General features: G+C 44.3%; 1 protein-coding gene across 1 annotated transcript in view; it reads left to right on the top strand.

Annotated features, from left to right (window-relative positions):
* Nucleotides 1–18789, top strand: part of Galnt17 (polypeptide N-acetylgalactosaminyltransferase 17) — a 462159-nt gene that overhangs the window by 204279 nt on the left and 239091 nt on the right. The window contains exon 3 of the mRNA XM_021162564.3: nucleotides 1919–2085. Coding sequence (XP_021018223.1) covers nucleotides 1919–2085 — 167 coding nt within the window. The remainder of the gene's footprint in view (nucleotides 1–1918; nucleotides 2086–18789) is intronic.

The raw sequence follows: 18789 nt of genomic DNA, 5'->3' as shown, positions 1-18789 counted from the left end.
GTGTGTGTGAATGTGGTGTCTATACATGTGCAAATAGATAGTCAACTATCATTTCTTAGGTTATGTCTATTTTTTATTTTCTTTCCATATTTAATTTTTACATTTTTGTTATGTGAGTAGGTGTTTTGTCTGCACATATGTGTGTGTACCACATGTGTACATGGCAGTCTTGGAGGCCCAAGAAGGTACAAGATTCCCTGGAACTGGATTTACAGACAGTTCTGAGCTACCATACGGGTACAGGGAAACCTGGCTCTTCTTTAAGAGCAGCCAGTGCTGTCATCTACTGGGCCATCTCTCTAGTCCCTTTATTTTTACTTTTGTGTGTAGGGTGTGCTTGGATGTGTGTGCATTATTCAGGTGTGTGTGTGTGTGTGTGTGTGTGTGTGGCTTTATGTGTGTGTGGGTGCACGTGTGTGTGTCTGAGATTGATATCAGGAATCATTCTCCTTCACTCGTCCACCTTATTTACCCAGGCAGGGCATCTCAGTCAAACCCAGAGCTTGCTGATATGGCTAGTCTCTCTAGTCAGCTTGTTCTGGGGACTCTGTCTTTGCCCTCCAAGCTGGGAATTACAAGTGAACGTCCACGCCCAGTGTGCATTTTCATAGATTCTAGAAGTCCAAACTCTACTCCTCATGCTTGTATTGCAAGATCTCCCCAGATCTTTTTTTTTTTTTAAGATTTATTTATTTATTATTATACACAAGTACACTGTAGCTGACTTCAGACGCACCAGAAGAGGGTGGCAGATTTCATTACGGGTGGTTGTGAGCCACCATGTGGTTGCTGGGACTTGAACTCAGGTCCTTTGGAAGAGCAGTCAGTGCTCTTACCTGCTGAGCCATCTCGCCAGCCCATCTTCTCAGATCTTACCTTGTTTTTGTTTTAACATGGTTTCTTACAAATTGAAACTCATCAACTAGATAGTTTGAATAGATAAAGAGCCCTAGAGATCTGCCTGTCTCTGCCTCCCCAGCACTAGGGTTACAAACATGTACCACCACATATTTTTCTTATGTGGATTCTGGAGATTGAAGTTGAGTCCTCATGCTTGCATAGCAAAGACTATCAACTGAGCCATCTTCCCACCTGTGAGTTGGTTTTCCAATAAATCTCTCAGGACATCAGACTATGGGACATTTCAGACTTCAACCCTAAGATTGTCAAAGCAGGGATGTGATACAAGTGGGTACAGGTGGATGCATTCCCCAATAGTGTCCCCCCCCCCTTTGGGATGATCAATTTGGGTGAAGTAGGCTGCATTCTTTTAATGCTTTATTGCTTAGGTTTATTTCACAAGATTTAGTGAAGAAAACACTAAGGGAAGGCTGGACACATACATAGTATAATGGTAGAGTGCGTCCTAGCATGCACCAAATCCTTGTTGCATACCCAACAACATGTAATCTGGACATGGTGGTGTACATCTGTAATAGTATCCCGAGGAGTGAAGACAGGAGGAGGATCACAAGGGCGAAGTTATCCTCAGGTACATAGTGAGTTCAAGGTCAGCCTAGGATACCAGAAGCCTTGAATAAAGAATGAGAGAGAAAGATGGAGAGCCAAGGGAGAGTGATGAATCCTTGTCTTGGCAAAACCAAGTGAGGAAATTGGCTAAAATTCTGTGTTCAGCCATATTGCGTATGCTTTTTTTTTTTTACTTTACTTTTTTTAAAAAAGATTTGTTTTATGTGCATGTGTTTGTGTGCCTGAGTATATGTATGTGAAAACTAAGAGAAGGCATCAGATCCCCCTGAACTGGAGTTGCAAGTACTTAGGGAGCTGCTCCACGTAGTGCTGGGAACCAACTCAGGGTCCTCAGCAAGAGCAGTGCCTTTAATCTCTGAGCCATGTCTCCAGCCCCTCCTTTGCCATCCTGCTTCCTCTGATAGCTTTCCTGTTCTCCCTTCCCCAGGTGTAAGGAGCTCAAATATTCCAAGGAATTGCCCCAGATATCCATCATCTTCATCTTCGTGAATGAGGCCCTGTCTGTGATACTTCGGTCAGTCCACAGCGCTGTCAATCACACACCCACACACCTGCTGAAGGAGATCATCCTGGTGGATGACAACAGTGATGAAGGTATGGGCAAGGACAGTGTGTCTTCAGGACTCAAGAAATGCTGCTTCTGTTCCCAAGGGAACCATGCTGGTGTCCCAGTCTTTGGCTCCCTGGAACATATTAGAGGAAGGGAGAGTCTTAGCAGACGTTGCTTCATTACTATTCCAATCTTCTAGGGATCTGTGCCGTATCAGTTTTAACTGTCTGCTTGATACAACAACCTAGAACCACCCAGGAAGAGAGTCTATTATCTAAATCAGGTTGACCCACGGGCACATCTATGAAGGAGTGTCTTGATTGTTAGTTGATTTGGAGAGTCCAGCCCATTGTGGGTGGCATCATTCCCTAAGAAGGGGATCCTGAACTGTATAAGCCAGGAGAAAGTCAAATGACAACAATCAAGCAAGGCCTATCTGTTTCCACTCTTGAATGTGGGTCTGATGTGAGTAGTTGATTGCATCTTCACTGCCCCACGTTGATGGACTCTGACCTTGAATTGTGAGCCAAATAAACTCTTCCTTCCCCTATGCTTTTGGCAAAGGTGTTTTATCCCAGCAACAAAAGATGAAACTGGAGCAGGCTCTTGTAAAATTATTGGGTAGACTGCAGTAGGTGAAATGCCTTCCCAGCAAGCATGAAGATCTGAATCTGATTTCTCAGAGCCTCTCCGCCGCCACCCCCCCCCCACACACACACTCTTTTTTGAGACAGAATCTCTGTGTACCCTAGCTGTTCTGGAATTCAATCTGTAGACCAGGCTGGCCTCGAATTCTGAGATCTGCCTGCTTCAGCCTCCCTAGTACTGGATTTAAAGGCATGTACCACTATACCTGGTTAGAACCCATGTTTTTAAAAAGCCAGGTGTGACATGTTGACATGTGTTTATCATCCAGACCTTGGAGAAGCAGAAACAGGCAAATCCCCGGGGCACATTTACCACCCAGCCTTACCTAATTGGTGCACTCAAAGCCAGTGAAGAGACCCTTTCTCAAAAAAAAAAAAAAAAAAAAAATCAAAGTGGACAGACAGCTCCTGAGGAATGATACCTGAGGTTGTCCTATGGCCTCCACATGCATGTGCATATGTATGTACAGTTCCACACACACAAACAGGTGCACATATGCATGCAAAATTCAATAAATGTGTAAATAAAGTTAGTGGAGTCAATCATCATGGCCCACACCTGGAATTCTAGCACTTGGGAGGCTGGAGGAGGAGGAACATGCATTCATGGCGAACCTGGGCTCCAGTAGCAAGTTCTTTCCCAGTCTAGGCTACATGGTGAGAACTTAATTACAAAACAAACAGGAGTAAATTCCTCAGCTGAGACCTGTTACTTCCCCTTTTCATAATACTCAAAGAACACCAAAAGGAAAGTCTGTTTTCTTCCCCCTCCGCCTTTTACTTATGTCTCCATCATATTTTCCAAGACATAAATTTTAAAAAGAAAATGTTTGCTGCACCGAATCAGTAAGAGGCTCAAAATATAAAGGTGAAGATTGATTAAAGAAGACACCCAACCTGGAACTTTGGCCTGAACAGACAGACAAACATGCATGCATATACGCATGTACACGTGCATGTACCCATGTACACATGCACACACTCATGGACGCACATGCTTTGTTCAGAACACATCTTATATTAGAATCCCCTCCCTGGGCCACTGAACCCAAAATGATGGCAGATGAAAATGAGCCATGTTAGTTGATCTTTTGAGTTCAGCACACCTAGAAAGAATGAGTCAGCTAAAATAGAAAGCAAGCAAGAGTTACAGGACCATTATAAAACTAAAATGTCAGGCAAAAGTACATTTGGGTGTGGAGGTAGACAGAATTATGCTCTTGTATCTGCTCACAATGTACAAAATTCAGCATGCTTACTGCAGGGAGAAAGCCCTCTAAGCTCAGGTCAGACAGGACAACTGCAGAGCGAGCCTGCTGAAGGTCCAGGAGGCTAATCTTCCAAGTATCTGTAGGATTAGGAATGGCCTAAGCCTCTTGCTCTGAGCAGAAGAATTATCCCACAAGGTACTCTCAGGTTGGGATGAAGGTGAGCTCAGATGAATTCTTTGTGAAGCCTGATCTCCAAAAGATCAGGTTTGGATCAGCTTAGAATTGGTCAAGATTCTCTTGACTCTCCAGAAGTGCTGACTAATTCCCAAAGACTTGGTGAACAGTGTTCCTGGGTCCAGTAATCTGTCTTCTGTGGACCACCATCCAATGTATAAGAAATGATCACTGACTAGATTTTAATACTCCCACTTTTTGCCCTTTATCCATTCCCCTTTTCTTCTTTCTTTCTCTTTCTTTCTTCCTTTCTTTCTTTCTTTCTTTCTTTCTTTCTTTCTTTCTTTCTTCTTTCCTTTCTTCCTTCCTTTCTCTCTTCCCCTCCCTCCCTTCCTCCCTTTCTTCCTTCCTTCCTTCCTTCCTTCCTTCCTTGACATAGTCTTATATAGCCCCAGGCTGGCCTCAAACTTGCTGTGTAGTTGAGGATGATCTTGAACTCCAGTCAGAATGGCTAAGATCAAAAATGGAGAGTCACCTGAGAAAAGAATCTCATTGAGGGATGAGACTGTGGATAGGTCTAGGGATGTTTTAATTAGAGTTTCTATGGCTGCAATGAAACAACATGACCAAAAAGCAAGTTGGAGGGACCCTCCCTTCTCCTTGGAGGCTGTTGACCACCAGCCCACAAGGACAAAGGGAGCAGGATTCAGAAGGATTTCTGGAAACTGCTGCTGTGAGACAAGTCTACTTTATTGTTCCAGGGACAGGTATATAAGGGTTTTTTGGGGGGGTAGATGTGGAAAGGGCTAATTGGTCACAGAATCAAGTGGGCAGGAAGGGCTGATTGGTTATAATACAGTACCTAATTATCATGCAATTAGGAAGTCAGAGGGGGATTTATGTAGCTTTTCAGAGAGCTCTATATAAGGTCACTTTTCAGACAAGGCCAGCCACATGTTCAGGGACATTCTCCAGACAAAGTCAGGCAAAGACAGGGAAGCCCTCCTGAGAAAGGGAGTCCTCCATTATACACTGAGCGTGGAAAGCCATCAATCATGGAGGACTGCAACCTTAATAGCAGGGCTCTTCAACCGTGGGAGAGGAGAGGGTTCATTTGCCTTACACTTCCCTATTGTTCATCATCAAAGGAAGTCAGGATAGAAACTCAAGCAGGGTAGGAACCCAGAGGCAACAGTTAATGCAGAGGCCATAGAAGGATGCTACTTACTGGCTTACTTCCCATGGAAAGCAGGCTTGCTCAGCCTGCTTTTTTATAGAACCCAGGACCACCAGCCTAGGGATGGTACCACCCACAACGGGCTGGACCCTCCCTCATCAATCACTAATTAAGAAATACCATACAGCTGGATCTTACAGAGGCAATTTCTCAAGGTTCTATCCATTCAGATAACTCTAGTTTGTGTGTCGAGTTGACCTAAGATTAGTCAACACAGGAAGTGCATTTCTTGGTTGGTTTAATCAATGTGGGAAGACCCTTGCATTGTGAGCACTAGCATTCTGGGTCTGGACTGTGTGACAGAGGATTGATCAGGTGAGCTGAGCACTAGCATGCACACATTCTGCCTGCTCCTTCACTTTACATCCAGATCACAGCCCACCCCATCCTCCCAGTCCTCACCTCACATAGCCCCAACCACCCACCACCACCCCTGGGTACCAACCCATCTTGACATATCAAGTCACTATAGGACTAGGCACATCCTCTCCCACTAAAGCCAGGCAGGGCAACCCAGCTAGAAAAACAGGATCTGACTCTGTACCTGATGTTAAAATATCAGGTGTTTTAACACCAGACCTTCTGTAGCCCCATGACTAAGAAAACTCTGTTCTAAGAGGCTCAGCATGGGAAATGTGAAACTTTATGTCTCACAGTCTCCGAGGCAATTCTGATGGAGAAAATGTGGGGGTCACATTGTAGAATCCTCGGATGAAATAACCAAGCCTTGAGCCTAGTTCAGGTGGAGCTTCTGGCTTGATAAAGATTAGAAGAAGGGCTGGTGTAATGACTCAGTGGCTAAGAGCATTTGCTGCTCATCCAGAAGACTTGAGCTCTAGCTCCCAGGAATCTGCTGCCCTCTTCTGGCCTCTGTGTGCACCTGCACCCATATGCACATACCCACATGCAGATTCACATACATACACATAGTTAAAGAGACAAAATAAATCTTTGTACTAAGAAATGGCAATTAGCGGAGAAGAAAGGAAGGAGAGAAGTGTCAGGGGACCAGATTTAACTATATAAATACCACTCCTTTCTTATCATTTCTGGCCTCTAGTCTCCACATTTTCTTCAGTCTACAACCACTTTCCATTTTACAGGATTCAGTGCCCTCTCAGTTGTCTTTACTGAGACACTCTTCATATCTATGCTTATGTAAATACCTTACATTTAATGACCCCACACACTATAATGACAGTCCTAAATCCCATCTGAACATCAACTGTGTGTATATTTAAGTAGAGTTGCATGTATCTTAAGTCTCTGGGATAATGATGTTTTCAAATCTCCTACAATGCCTGCTTCTTCATGGCTTCTTAATGGTGTTTGATTTTTCCTTCTTGTCTTTTTTTTTTTTGTACCCATGTGCCTTCTATATTCAACAATTCAACATAGTTTTCACTACCTCAGAATGCTGTCTTTATCTTAAAAGCATTTGTTTTTTTCATCTCAAATTTAGTTCTCAAAGAGTCATGGTGTTAATCTCATTTAACTTCTGTTCAAAATTTGATGAAAACATTCTCTTTCTTTTCCAGACTAATAATTGTTTCCTGATATTAAAAGTGATGCATATTCTTTGCAGGAAACTGTGGACGTATCAAAAAGCAAATATAATTGTAAAAACAAACACTGCAGACACTAACCAAAGACATGTTCATTTACACTTTCTTCCTTTTGAGAGTAAGCTTGACATAGTCAAGATCTGATAATGCAAACAAGTTAATATTCTGCTTTTGTTCTTTAGATATAAAATACAGTCAGTTTTGACTATAGACATCATTGTAAGGAGATCTACAGATTTCTTCTAATGAGGTAGAATGGTCCATCCTAAGGTTACATTATGCCCTAGTCTCAGTTGGTCTTAGGCAGTAATGGAGGGTGTGGACACAGAGCTCTGGTGGGACTATTCATTTACTTTATGACTATGGGTCTTTTCCCTGCATATACATCTGTGCAAATATGTGGTGCTTCAGAGACCAGAAGAGGGTATCAGATCCCCATGGGCTAGAGTTACAGATGGTTGTGAGATACCATGTGGGTCCAGAGAACTGAACTCAGGTCCTCTGGAATAGCAGGCAATGTGCATTACTGCTGAGTCACCTCTCCAGCTCCAATTTAGTTTTTTAAATTGTATTTGATTTGGGGGTGTAGTGGGTGGTGGCACTGCATACATAAGAGCATGCATTTTGAAATCAGAGGGAAATGTATGGAAACTGGTCTTCTCCTCCCATCATGTGGCTCCCAGAGGTAGAACTCAGGTTGTAAGGCTCCACAGTAGATATTTTTACGCAGTGAGCTCTCTGCAGCCTGGAGTGTTTTATTTTTACGTGAGGACATTTTTTCATTCAGGTTGCACATTGACGAATTGTATTAACCTTCAATGGCTTTGTTTATCTTTTTTGAGAAATTGACAAGACTATGTTATCCCATATCTGTGATATGTTACGTTCAAGTAGTGTACAATTCTTGGTACTTGTTACATCAAACCAAATCACTCAAGCAAAACTAGTCAATACTTTATCCTCAGTGGATCTAGTTTCTGTTCCTCTGGACTCATAGCATTTGGCTGTGTAATCAGTTTCCTCCTGGAAATAGTTCTCTTGGTACCTCCACACCATTCTGAGTCCACTTTAGCCATTCATTAGCCAGACTTAGGGAAGGAGACCTAGGAACAGGCCTAGGGAAGACTCTAGGAAAGGCAGAGGCATGAGAATCACAAGTTCAAGTCTTGAATATATTACATGCTGATTTTAAGATCAGCCTGGGCAACATAATCTCAAAAGCTTTATGAAGTACAAAAGATCTTGGATCACAGATAAATGGTAGAGTCTTCCCCAGTGAGGGCCTGTAGTATGGCTCAGTAGTAGAGCCCCTGCCTAGAATCCCCCAGTAAGGGGCTGGGGGCGTGGCTCAGTGGTAGAGCCCCTGCCTAGAATCCCCCAGTGAGGGGCTGGGGGCGTGGCTTAGTGGTAGAGCCCCTGCCTAGAATCCCCCAGTGAGGGGCTGGGGGGCATGGCTCAGTGGTAGAGCCCCTGCCTAGAATCCCCAGTGAGGGGCTAGGGGCATGGCTCAGTGGTAGAGCCCCTGCCTAGAATCCCCCAGTAAGGAGCTGGGGGTATGGCTCAGTCGTAGACAGAGAGAACTGGAGAATGCTTGGAAAGGTGTCTGCCTGAAGTCTCAATGCCCTACTGCAGGGCTGGTCTGTGCCCAGCTGTCATTCGGAGTTCCTTCCCCCACCCTTCTTGTACTTCCCTGCCTCCTCTCTGATGCTTTGCTCTGATGGCTCTCTTGTTCTCAGATAGTGTGCTTATGCAGGTAAAGCGCCACACCTAGAGGCTTCCTGGGAAAAGACTTCAAGGTAGAGATAATCATTTGAGATCCAGTCTAAAGATGACCTTTTCCCTGTCTTCTGTATGATGAATGGTGGAGTTAAATGTCGCTTTCTTTGAGAATTTTGGTGGCTTTGCTGTGCTGTTTTCATTCTGCTAGGTGTTGTTTTGTTTTAAGAAGAATCAAAGACTTCCAAATCCCAGGTCATTTTACATATTTTTGTCCCCTTTTCTTCTTCCTGTTTGGAAACTTGTAGAATCATCATGCCCCCCACATCCCCTAGAGTGTTGAGTGCTATGATGATGAGCCTGGCCATGTTCCGTCCAGAAGACTGACCCCAGAATAATTTTAGGTTGCTTTTTCTTTTTTTCTTTTTCACGTGTGCACACACATGAGCTATTTGGGTTTTGTTAACTTAATACAAATCTAGATATATCTGGAAGAGAATATCTTAATTGAGAAAATACCTCCATAAGATTGGCCTGTAAGGAACTCTGTAAGGCATTTTCTTAATTAATGATTGATGGGGGAGGGCCCAGCCCATGATGGGTGGTCCTGGATGGGAAAGCAGGCTCAGCAAGCCATGAGGAACAAGCCAGTAAGCAGCACTCTTCCAGGACCTCGGCTTCAGTTCCTGCCTCCAGCTTCCTGCCTTGAGTCCTTTCCCTGAAAGTTGTAAGCTGAGGTAAACCCTTTCTGTCCCCTGTTGCTTTTGGTCAAGTTGTTTTGTTGCATCAATAGAAACTCTAACTAACTCACAAAGCAGATGTGTATATTTTACCCATGTTGGTATCCACACATACTTGTGAATCCACTTGGAGGCTCAGGTTCATACCAGGAGTCACCTTTCATTACTCTTACACCTTAGTCATAGAAGCGGTGTCTCTCTGTCAAACCCACAGCCAGTCAATACGGACTCTACTTAGCCAATTTATTTTGGGGATCACCTGTCTCTGCTTTCTAGGTCTAGACTTGGAGAGTTTTGGGGGATCCCAACTGTAATCTTTATGTGTGTGTGTGACAAACACTTTAACTTTAAAAAAAAAATCAGTCTCCAGATTTTTTTTCCAAGACAGGGTTTCTCTGTGTAGCCCTGGCTGTCCTGGAACTCACTCTGTAGACCAGGCTGGCCTCGAACTCAGAAATCCACCTGCCTCTGCCTCCCAAGTGCTGGGATTAAAGGCGTGTGCCACCACCGCCCGGCCTGTCTCCAGATTTTTTAAAAAATGATTTTCATTTTCAATTATGTGCACATGTGTTTGCATGTATGTACGTCCATGAGTGTGTGTGTGTGTGTGTGTGTGTGTGTGTGTGTGTACGTGTGTGTACATATGCTTCTGCACTGAAGTTACAGGCAGCGAATAGTCCATCATGGTGTTGTAAATCAAACTCAGGTCCTCGGAGAGATCAGCAAGTGCTCTTGACCACTGAATCAGTTCTCTAGCCCCTTGGCTTTTTTCAAAGTTAGGGTTTTATCCTCTACTACAGGAAGCTCTCATATGCTTAGTGATCCCCTCGGTCTCTCAAGGGCTGGGATTACAGGAAGGGTAAATGTATTTGGGTTGACTTGGTTTTGTTGTTTTTGAGAATTCTTACTATGAAATCCAGTCTGGCCTGGAACACTTGATCTCCAGTATTTGCTTCCTGAGTGCTGCGACACAGGTGTACATCAACACACCTAATTTTTTTCTCATTAATATATATTAACTATATGGAGGAATAGGTTTAATTATACTATTTTCATAGATGCAAATAATATACTTTGGTAGTATTTACCTCACTATGACTCTCATCTCCCTCTCTTCTCCTTTCCTTCCTATACCATGAGACTCCCGCTCTACTTAAGTGTTTTTCTCCTGCCCTTCAATGCCATATATGGGAGATCACACCCTATCCTGGTTATCGTGACTTCTCAACTTAACACAACCCATGAGCATCTGTCCAGAGAACTTAAAGGGAAGGATGTCCAGATCAGATTAGCCTGTGACCATGTCTGCAGAGAATTTGTTTTGACTGTCAATCGATGCAGAAGGGCTCAGCCCACTGTGAGAGGTGCATTCCCTAGGCAGGTGGTCTAGGACTTGAGCCTTCAAGTGAGTCGGCATACAGTGTTCCTCTATGGCTCTACTTCAGGTTTGAGTCTTACATCCCTTCCCAGGATCCATCAAGGGTGGATAGTGACCTGGGAGTATTAAAACAAGCTCTTTCATCCCCAGGATTCTTTTGTTAGTATGCTTTATCATAGCAACAGATAAGAAACTAGAACACTCCCTCCCTGTGCGTTCTTCCCTCCTCATTCCACGTTGCCCATTGTTCCAACCTTGGACATGGCCTGGGGGTCACGACCCCCAGGTCACATATCAGATATTCCTCATATCAGATATTTACATCACGATTCATAACAGTAGCAAAATTATAGTTATGAAGTAGCAATGAAATCATATTGGGGGATCACCAACATGAGGAACTGTATTAAAGGGTCTCAGCCTTAGGAAAGCTGAGAACCACTGGCTGAGCTAAACTCTCTAATTTCCCCCTCTTTCCTTATAAAACTCTTTTTTATTCGTCTGTGTCCTTTTCTTTTTCTTCCACTTTCTTCCTTCCCTTCTCTTTCCCCCATCTTGAACTTTTTCTGCTCTTATAGCTTTAGATCCAAGGCTTTTTTTTTATGACCCAAAAGTTCTCTTTGATAACATATTGTCTTGACTTGATAGAAGCAATATGTTTCCTTATTCCCTGTAGGATGGTAATACTGTGTGTGTGTGTGTGTGTGTGTGTGTGTGTGTGTGTGTGTGATTTTGCTTTTAGTGTTTCTTCCTGAACAGTCTGTTTCCACAACGGCCTTTCTCTCTCTGGTCTTTGCCTTTTATCGTCTGAGCTAGAAGCTTGCCCCAGATGTCCAAGATATTTGTTGATCCTTATTTTCTACTCCTAATGACCCCCTTAAATGGCACTTGCACACCAGAAGTTAGGGGGAGGATGGAGGCTTACCATTTAATAAGCATCAAAGTTCAGTTAGAAAAAGAGAGAGAAGTCCTGGAGATGGTGGCAACAGCTGTACAGTACTCTGTGCTGTTAGGCTTAACACTTCAGATAGCTAAAATGTGATCTATTGTGTCCTAGCCACACCCCAGCCCCTCCCTGGGGGATTCTAGGCAGGGGATCCACCACTGAGCCACGCCCCCAGCCCCTCCCTGGGGGATTCTAGGCAGGGGCTCTACCACTGAGCCACGCCCCCAGCCCCTCCCTGGGGGATTCTAGGCAGGGGCTCTACCACTGAGCCACGCCCCCAGCCCCTCCCTGGGGGATTCTAGGCAGGGGCTCTACCACTGAGCCACGCCCCCAGCCCCTCCCTGGGGGATTCTAGGCAGGGGCTCTACCACTGAGCCACGCCCCCAGCCCCTCACTGGGGGATTCTTGGCAGGGCCTCTACCACTGAGCCACGCCCCCAGCCCCTCCCTGGGGGATTCTAGGCAGATGCTCTACCACTGAGCCACACCCCCAGCCCCTCCCTGGGGGATTCTAGGCAGGGGCTCTACCACTGAGCCACGCCCCCAGCCCCTCCCTGGGGGATTCTAGGCAGGGGCTCTACCACTGAGCCACGCCCCCAGCCCCTCCCTGGGGGATTCTAGGCAGGGGCTCTACCACTGAGCCACGCCCCCAGCCCCTCCCTGGGGGATTCTAGGCAGGGGATCAACCACTGAGCCACGCCCCCAGCCCCTCATGGGGGGTTTGAGGGAGGCGTTCTGTTGTGGAACTGTATCTCCAACCTTGGCTGTGTCTGTGGGTTTGTTGAGATGGTGTCTTACTATATAGCCTAAGCTAGCCTTCAACTCATATTCCTCCTTCCTCAGTTTCCCTAGCACTGGGACTCATAAAGTGTATACCACCATATCTAGTGCTTATCATCACTCAGTTTATAATGTGGATTAGACCCTATAGTGCCTAATCCTCCAAAGCTGTGACTTAAAATAGTCCTTTGCTCTATATGTATGATATACATTTTAATACCAGGAAACGAACACACCACCTGCTACCAGTCATTACATATTGTGGGATTTTGTGTGATCTGGTAGGTTACATATCTCATCATTGATACCATCTTTAGAACGAGTACACCTGGTGGTAGCCTTGTTTAGCCTCTCTTGTTTAGTTGTATTCAAAAGTTGGGCTAGGGTTAGAAAACTTTTCTTTTTTCGTGAGTGGAAGGTTCTACCCTCTGGTCTTCTAGAAAGGACTTTGGAGAAGCATCCACCTGGCATTGTTCACTTTTCTTCTGGGTTTATAATTGCTGAGATAGAAGAAGTCTTGTGTTTGGGGGAGATAACATTCTCCCTGAGTTGGGGAGGCTCTGATTGACAGAGGCAGGAGATACGGTGTTATCACAGGGCTCCATGCTTGGCCAGGCACTCTTCCCGTGAGCAGCACCTACCTCTCCTGCCTGGAAAGAGCTTCCTTAATCATAAATGATTCTTGTTGTTGCTTCCAACCTGATCACGGCAATGTGACAGCAGAGGCTCAGTGGCTCTGTCATCACAGCTAGGCGACACATTTGCATTTCTGTGCCTGCACTTTTTAGGCTGTTTGTGTTCAGGGTGGTGAGAAATAACGACCATGTATGTAACTACATCTGAGAGAGAGAGAGAGAAAGAGAGAGAGAGAGAGAGAGAGAGAGAGAGAGAGAGAGAGAGAGAGAGAGAGAGAGAGAGAGAGAGAAAACGTTCCAGCCAAAACTCTCTATGCCACCTGGCTTTAAAAAGAAGAATAAAGATCTCAAGAGACAGCTCAGTGGTTAGGAACACTTGCTGCTCTTGCAGAGGACAAGAATTTGAGTGGCTCACAACTGCCCGTAACTCCCAACTCTTGGAGATTTGACACCTTCGTCTGGCTTTTACGGATGCCTGCAGCCACTCGTATGCACCCATAGAGACCTACACATACATACAATTAAAAATAAATCTTGGGAAAAAATAAACACTGAACACACACAGTAGTAACAAAACCCATTTAATTTGAAGCAAATAAAAATGTGTAGAAAATGACAAAATGAGGCCCTAAGTCCCTTCACTCAGTTTCCCATGACAGTAATGTCCCACTAAACTCTATACCACCATTATATTCAAGTTGTCTTGAATTTCAACTGTTTTATAGTTTTTTGTGTTTATATGTTGTTCTATGTGGTTTTACTCATTTTTAAACCGCTAAAGATTCCTTCTAAGGCTTCATATAACCCATCACTGGGAGACTATACAAATGCTCTACTGCTGAGCAATAACCCCCAGCCCCTCACTGGGGGATTCTAGGCAGGGGCTCTACCACTGAGCCACGCCCCCAGCCCCTCCCTGGAGGATTCTAGGCAGGGGCTCTACCACTGAGCCACGCCCCCAGCCCCTCCCTGGGGGATTCTAGGCAGGGGCTCTCCCACTGAGCCACGCCCCCAGCCCCTCACTGGGGGATTCTAGGCAGGAGCTCTACCACTGAGCCACGCCCCCAGCCCCTCCCTGGGGGATTCTAGGCAGAGGCTCTACTACTGAGCCACGCCCCCAGCCCCTCCCTGGAGGATTCTAGGCAGGGCTCTACCTACCACTGAGCCACGCCCCCAACCCTTCACTGGAGGATTCTAGGCAAATCCTATCAATGAGCCACACACTCAGCCTCTTACAGAGAAATTCCAGTTCTGATTTGCTGTTCACCTTTCGTTGTTTGTTTCTTTGTTTGTTTCTGAGATAGTGCCTCTTGTTAAGATTCTTGATAAGTAGACTAAACTGGCTATCCAGTATACTCTAGAGATCCACCCGTCTCCACCTTTCTAGACCTAGGATTGCTAGTAAACATCACCATATCTGGCTTCTTTTTTTTTTTTTTTAAATGTGGATTCTGAAGAATTTATTCTTGATTCTTGTAGAGCAGTGGTCTCAGCTTGTGGCTGGAAACCTCCAAAAGGCCATCAGAAAACACAGATAGGAATATTACAATTCATAACAGTAGAAAAATTACAGTTACAAAGTAGCAATGAAATAATTTTATGGTTGGGCTCACCACAAATGAGGAAGGGTGGCGGCCTTAGAAAGGTTGAGATCCACTATTGTAGAGCAAGTTTATTCTGACTGAGTGGTGCTCCACTTTAGTCTCCCTTTAGTAGAAGACATGTGTCCATTTCTGCAAGCTGTTTCCAGAACATCTTGAGACACTTCTGTGTGGGCATTTCCTGAAACCCCACTGGAGCATTTGACTCAGGCCTGGGACTCTCACCATGAGCTCAGACCCCACAATGCCAGAGAAAGGGAATTAGTCACCTGACTTGCTTTAGTTTTCCCATCTCTGACTGTCAATCGCATTTCAAGAAAACCCAAGGAAGGAGCGGTCCAGTGCTGAGACACCTCCCCGTGGTCTTGAGAGCTTTTCATGTCATCTGTTTTGTTCTGCTTGGCTCCTTAATGATGGTGACTCCTGCTATTTCAAGGGAAAGAGGTTTGCTGGCTTCAGAGCATTCCGAATCAATATCACAGTAAATAAGAAACATAATGAAAGAAAAACACACTCCAGCCTGTAGACAAATTTTATCGCTTAAATCCACAAGTTGTTAGGGTCGGCTGCAGATACCAGATATTGGACTGCCCTTCCACCCCCCGCTGTGTGTGTGTGTGTCTGTATGTCTGTGTGCATGTGCACGCATATGCGTGCAATCTTGCACACAAGTGTTCAGAGGACAGACTCAGATCCCATCTCTCAGATGCTATGTACTTTTTTCTCCTCTCTCTCTCTCTCTCTCTCTCTCTCTCTCTCTCTCTCTCTTTTCTTTCTTTCTTTCTCTTCCTTTCTTTTTTTTCTTTTTTTTTTGAGATAGAGCTTGTCATTATTCTGAAACTTGTGAAATAGGTGATACTTGCTAGCTATAAACTCTTGAGATCTTCCTGTCTCTACTTCCCCCAGAACTGGGATTACAAGTTTTTGCTGAGCATTATTTTTTAGATAAATTAGTTCTGAGGGTTGAATTCATGTGCTCATGACAGCATGGCAGGCACTTCAGCCACTGAGCCATCTTCCCAGGCCTTGGCTGCTTGTCATATGGGCAGGATGGAAAATGCCATCTTTCTTTGGGATAACAACTGTAGACATTACGAGCCTTGGTCGTCAGATACTGTAACTTGTACTTATTACCGTTTGGAAGGTGTATTTATTGACTTACTTATTTGTGGGCATGTGTGTGTGCCACAGAACGTGTGTGGCAATCAGAGGACAATTGTGTGGGTCAGTTCTCCCACACGAGTGTCAGGGATGGGACTCAGGTCGTCAGGTTTGGGGTCGAGTGCTTTTACCCACTGAACCATCTCATTGGCGCACAGGGGGGGAACTCTGAACTGATGAAGCAGAACTCGGGAATTTTTTGACAGCGGAATTGAAAGCCATAGAGATTTTTCTTTTCCCAGAGCCTCTTATGGACACACAACTTGGGGCAGTGTATTGAGTTCAGCACTTTGGTATTCAGAAACTTGCCGTCTCTTCTCTTGTCATTGGCTTTCTTGTTTCCTTCCTTTTATCTCGCCACAGTGCTGCCTTGTAAGTGCTTTCCGATACCACAAAAACATTCCTCTTAAATCTCCTCCATTCTTCTTGAAGCTTCTTATTCTTGCCCCTTTCCACCCAACCCCTCACTCCAGCCCTTGCCTTCAGAGTCAACTAGTACATTATTTAAGTCTGTAAAACTGGAAGATGCTCAGAGAATAAAATATGTAAGATAGCCATCTTCTATGTTAGTGCATTTTGTATGTGTGTGTGTGTTCCCGTGTGTATAGCACACTTGAATGTGCGTGTACATGCATGTGCTAGAGGTGGGGGAGACAAGTACTCATATTATGTGTCTTCCTTTATCATTCTCCTCTGTAAGTACTGAGACAGGGTCTCTAATGGATCCCAGATCTCATCGAGTCCCACCAGCCTAGCTACCTAGTTTGTATCAGAGATCACTTGGGTCAGACTCTCTAGTACTAGATTACAGGCAGCCACCACACTGCCTGACTTTTACTTGGGTTCTGAGAGTCTGAGCTCCAGTCCTCCAGTTTGCACACAGTAAGCACTTTATCTACTGAGCTGTCTCCAACGCCATTTCCACATGTGTCCTCACCCTGAGTCTACTTTGATCCTAGGATTTCAGAGATGGACGTGTGTCTGTGTCTAGGCATTAGTATCACAAGAGTTTTGTAACACCTTGGCTCATTCAGTTTGGTGGTTATGATGGTTTGTCTTCATTGCCAACTTGGCTGGATTGCCAGTCACCTAGGAGATATGCCTCTGGTTACATCAGTGTGTCTCTGGTTGTTTCCAAAGAGGTTTAACTTAGGACTGAAGACCCTCCCTGAATGTGGGTAGGGCAGTCCTATAGACTGGGTCTCAGAATGAATAAAGAGGAAGTCAGCTGATGCCTTCCCTTTCTCTGCTTCTTTATCCACTCAGATGTGAAGATTCAAACTCACACTACTGCTGCCATACCACCACCACCCTGCCATGACCGACAAAATCCTTCTAAACTGTGGGTCAAAGGTATACCCCTCTTCTTGTAAGGCATTTGTTCAAGAGCTTTGAGAAAAGTAACTAACACAGTAGTGTTATCTAAAACCCCAGAAGGTTTGCCTCACACTGATGACCATGCTATCTTGATTGGCCCATGAGTCACTTCTGCTTGAAGCATTGACTGCATCAGTGGAAAGCAACTTAGAAGGGCCAATATCTATTTCCAGTCCAAAATATGAAACTGTACTGCTGGATCAGCATCCTATGACTGATGTAGACCCATTCCCCTTCACTGTTGGGAATTCGGGTTTTAAACGGAATGATCTGGTAGCTAGATTTATTTGTTAATTTGCACAAGTAGAGTCACCTGGGGAGCATCCCAGTGAGGGATTGTGTGCATTGGCTGACCTGTGGATGTGTCTGTAACAGATTGTCTTTGTTTTTTAAAATATCTTATATTTACTAAAATGTTATTATAAAGAACTTGCAAATAAAAAAAAAACATTACACAGTGAAATTGACAAGACCACAAAGTCTATAGTTTTAAAAGAATTTCTATATAAAATCGCCATTCTAAAGCTCTGGGACTTCAATTGGATTTTACATTTCCACAATTGAATATATTTTTATATACTTATCACCAATAAAAAAAACAAATAAAAAATGAAAAATCCATGAAATATTTAAAAATAGAACAACAATTAGTTTTATATCTTTTTTATGACTCAAGGGTCCACTACCTGAACTCCAGCCCTTCCTTATCACCCAATATTTCCCCTTTCTTATTTCCCTTTATACATGTTATGGTGTACAGTGGGGGATTGCCTTGGCTGTTAGTTGACTTGAAAAGGCCCAGCCCACTGTGGGTGGTACTATTCCCTAGGCAGGGGGTTAGCAAAATGCATAAGAATAGAGCAATCAAGCTTAGCATAGGCAGTGAAGCAAGTGAGCAAGTGAGCATGCATTTCTCTCTGCTCTTGACTGGAGATGTGATGTGACTAGCTGTTTGAACCTTCTGCCCTGACTCCTCCACCATAAGAGATTGTAACCTGGACTGTGAATTGAAATAAATCATTCTTCTCCTCAGCTGCTTGATGCCAGGATTCTTTTTTTCACAGCAACAGACATGTAAGTAGGACAAAGGGCATGTATTTTTCTGGGTACTTTATACACAGTCACATTTGTTCTCCATATTTCCCTAGGTAGTATGTAATGTGGTACACACTGGTAACTTTTTTGCAAGCAAATGTGCTTCGGAGCCTCTGGAAGGAATGTGTCCTCAAGACAAGTTCATGTCAGTTGTCAGAAGGTTCCTGCAAACAGACAGATATCAGATTTCATAATTTCACAAGATCTGGGCAAAGGCATCACTTTAGAAATATGGGCTTGGAAAGCTTACTGACTCTTTCTTAGTTCCTATGCATTGCTGCAGCAAAACACCCAACACTGGATAATTAATCAAAAATGGAAATGTAGAATTTTGTGCTTAATGTTCTGAGACCCAGAAAGTCCCAGGTCAAGGTACCAGCAGATTAGGTGTCTGGTGAAGGCCCGTTTTACTCTTGTGTCTTTACATAGTGAAAGGGACCAACTAGCTTCTTTGGGTCTTTCATAAAGTCTTATCCTATTCATGAG

This window comes from Mus caroli, unplaced genomic scaffold (assembly GCF_978045245.1).
Source record: "Mus caroli unplaced genomic scaffold, Mus_caroli_1 scaffold_4, whole genome shotgun sequence".
Taxonomy (NCBI): Eukaryota; Metazoa; Chordata; class Mammalia; order Rodentia; family Muridae; genus Mus; species Mus caroli.
This window is presented reverse-complemented; position numbering and strand designations above follow the sequence as displayed.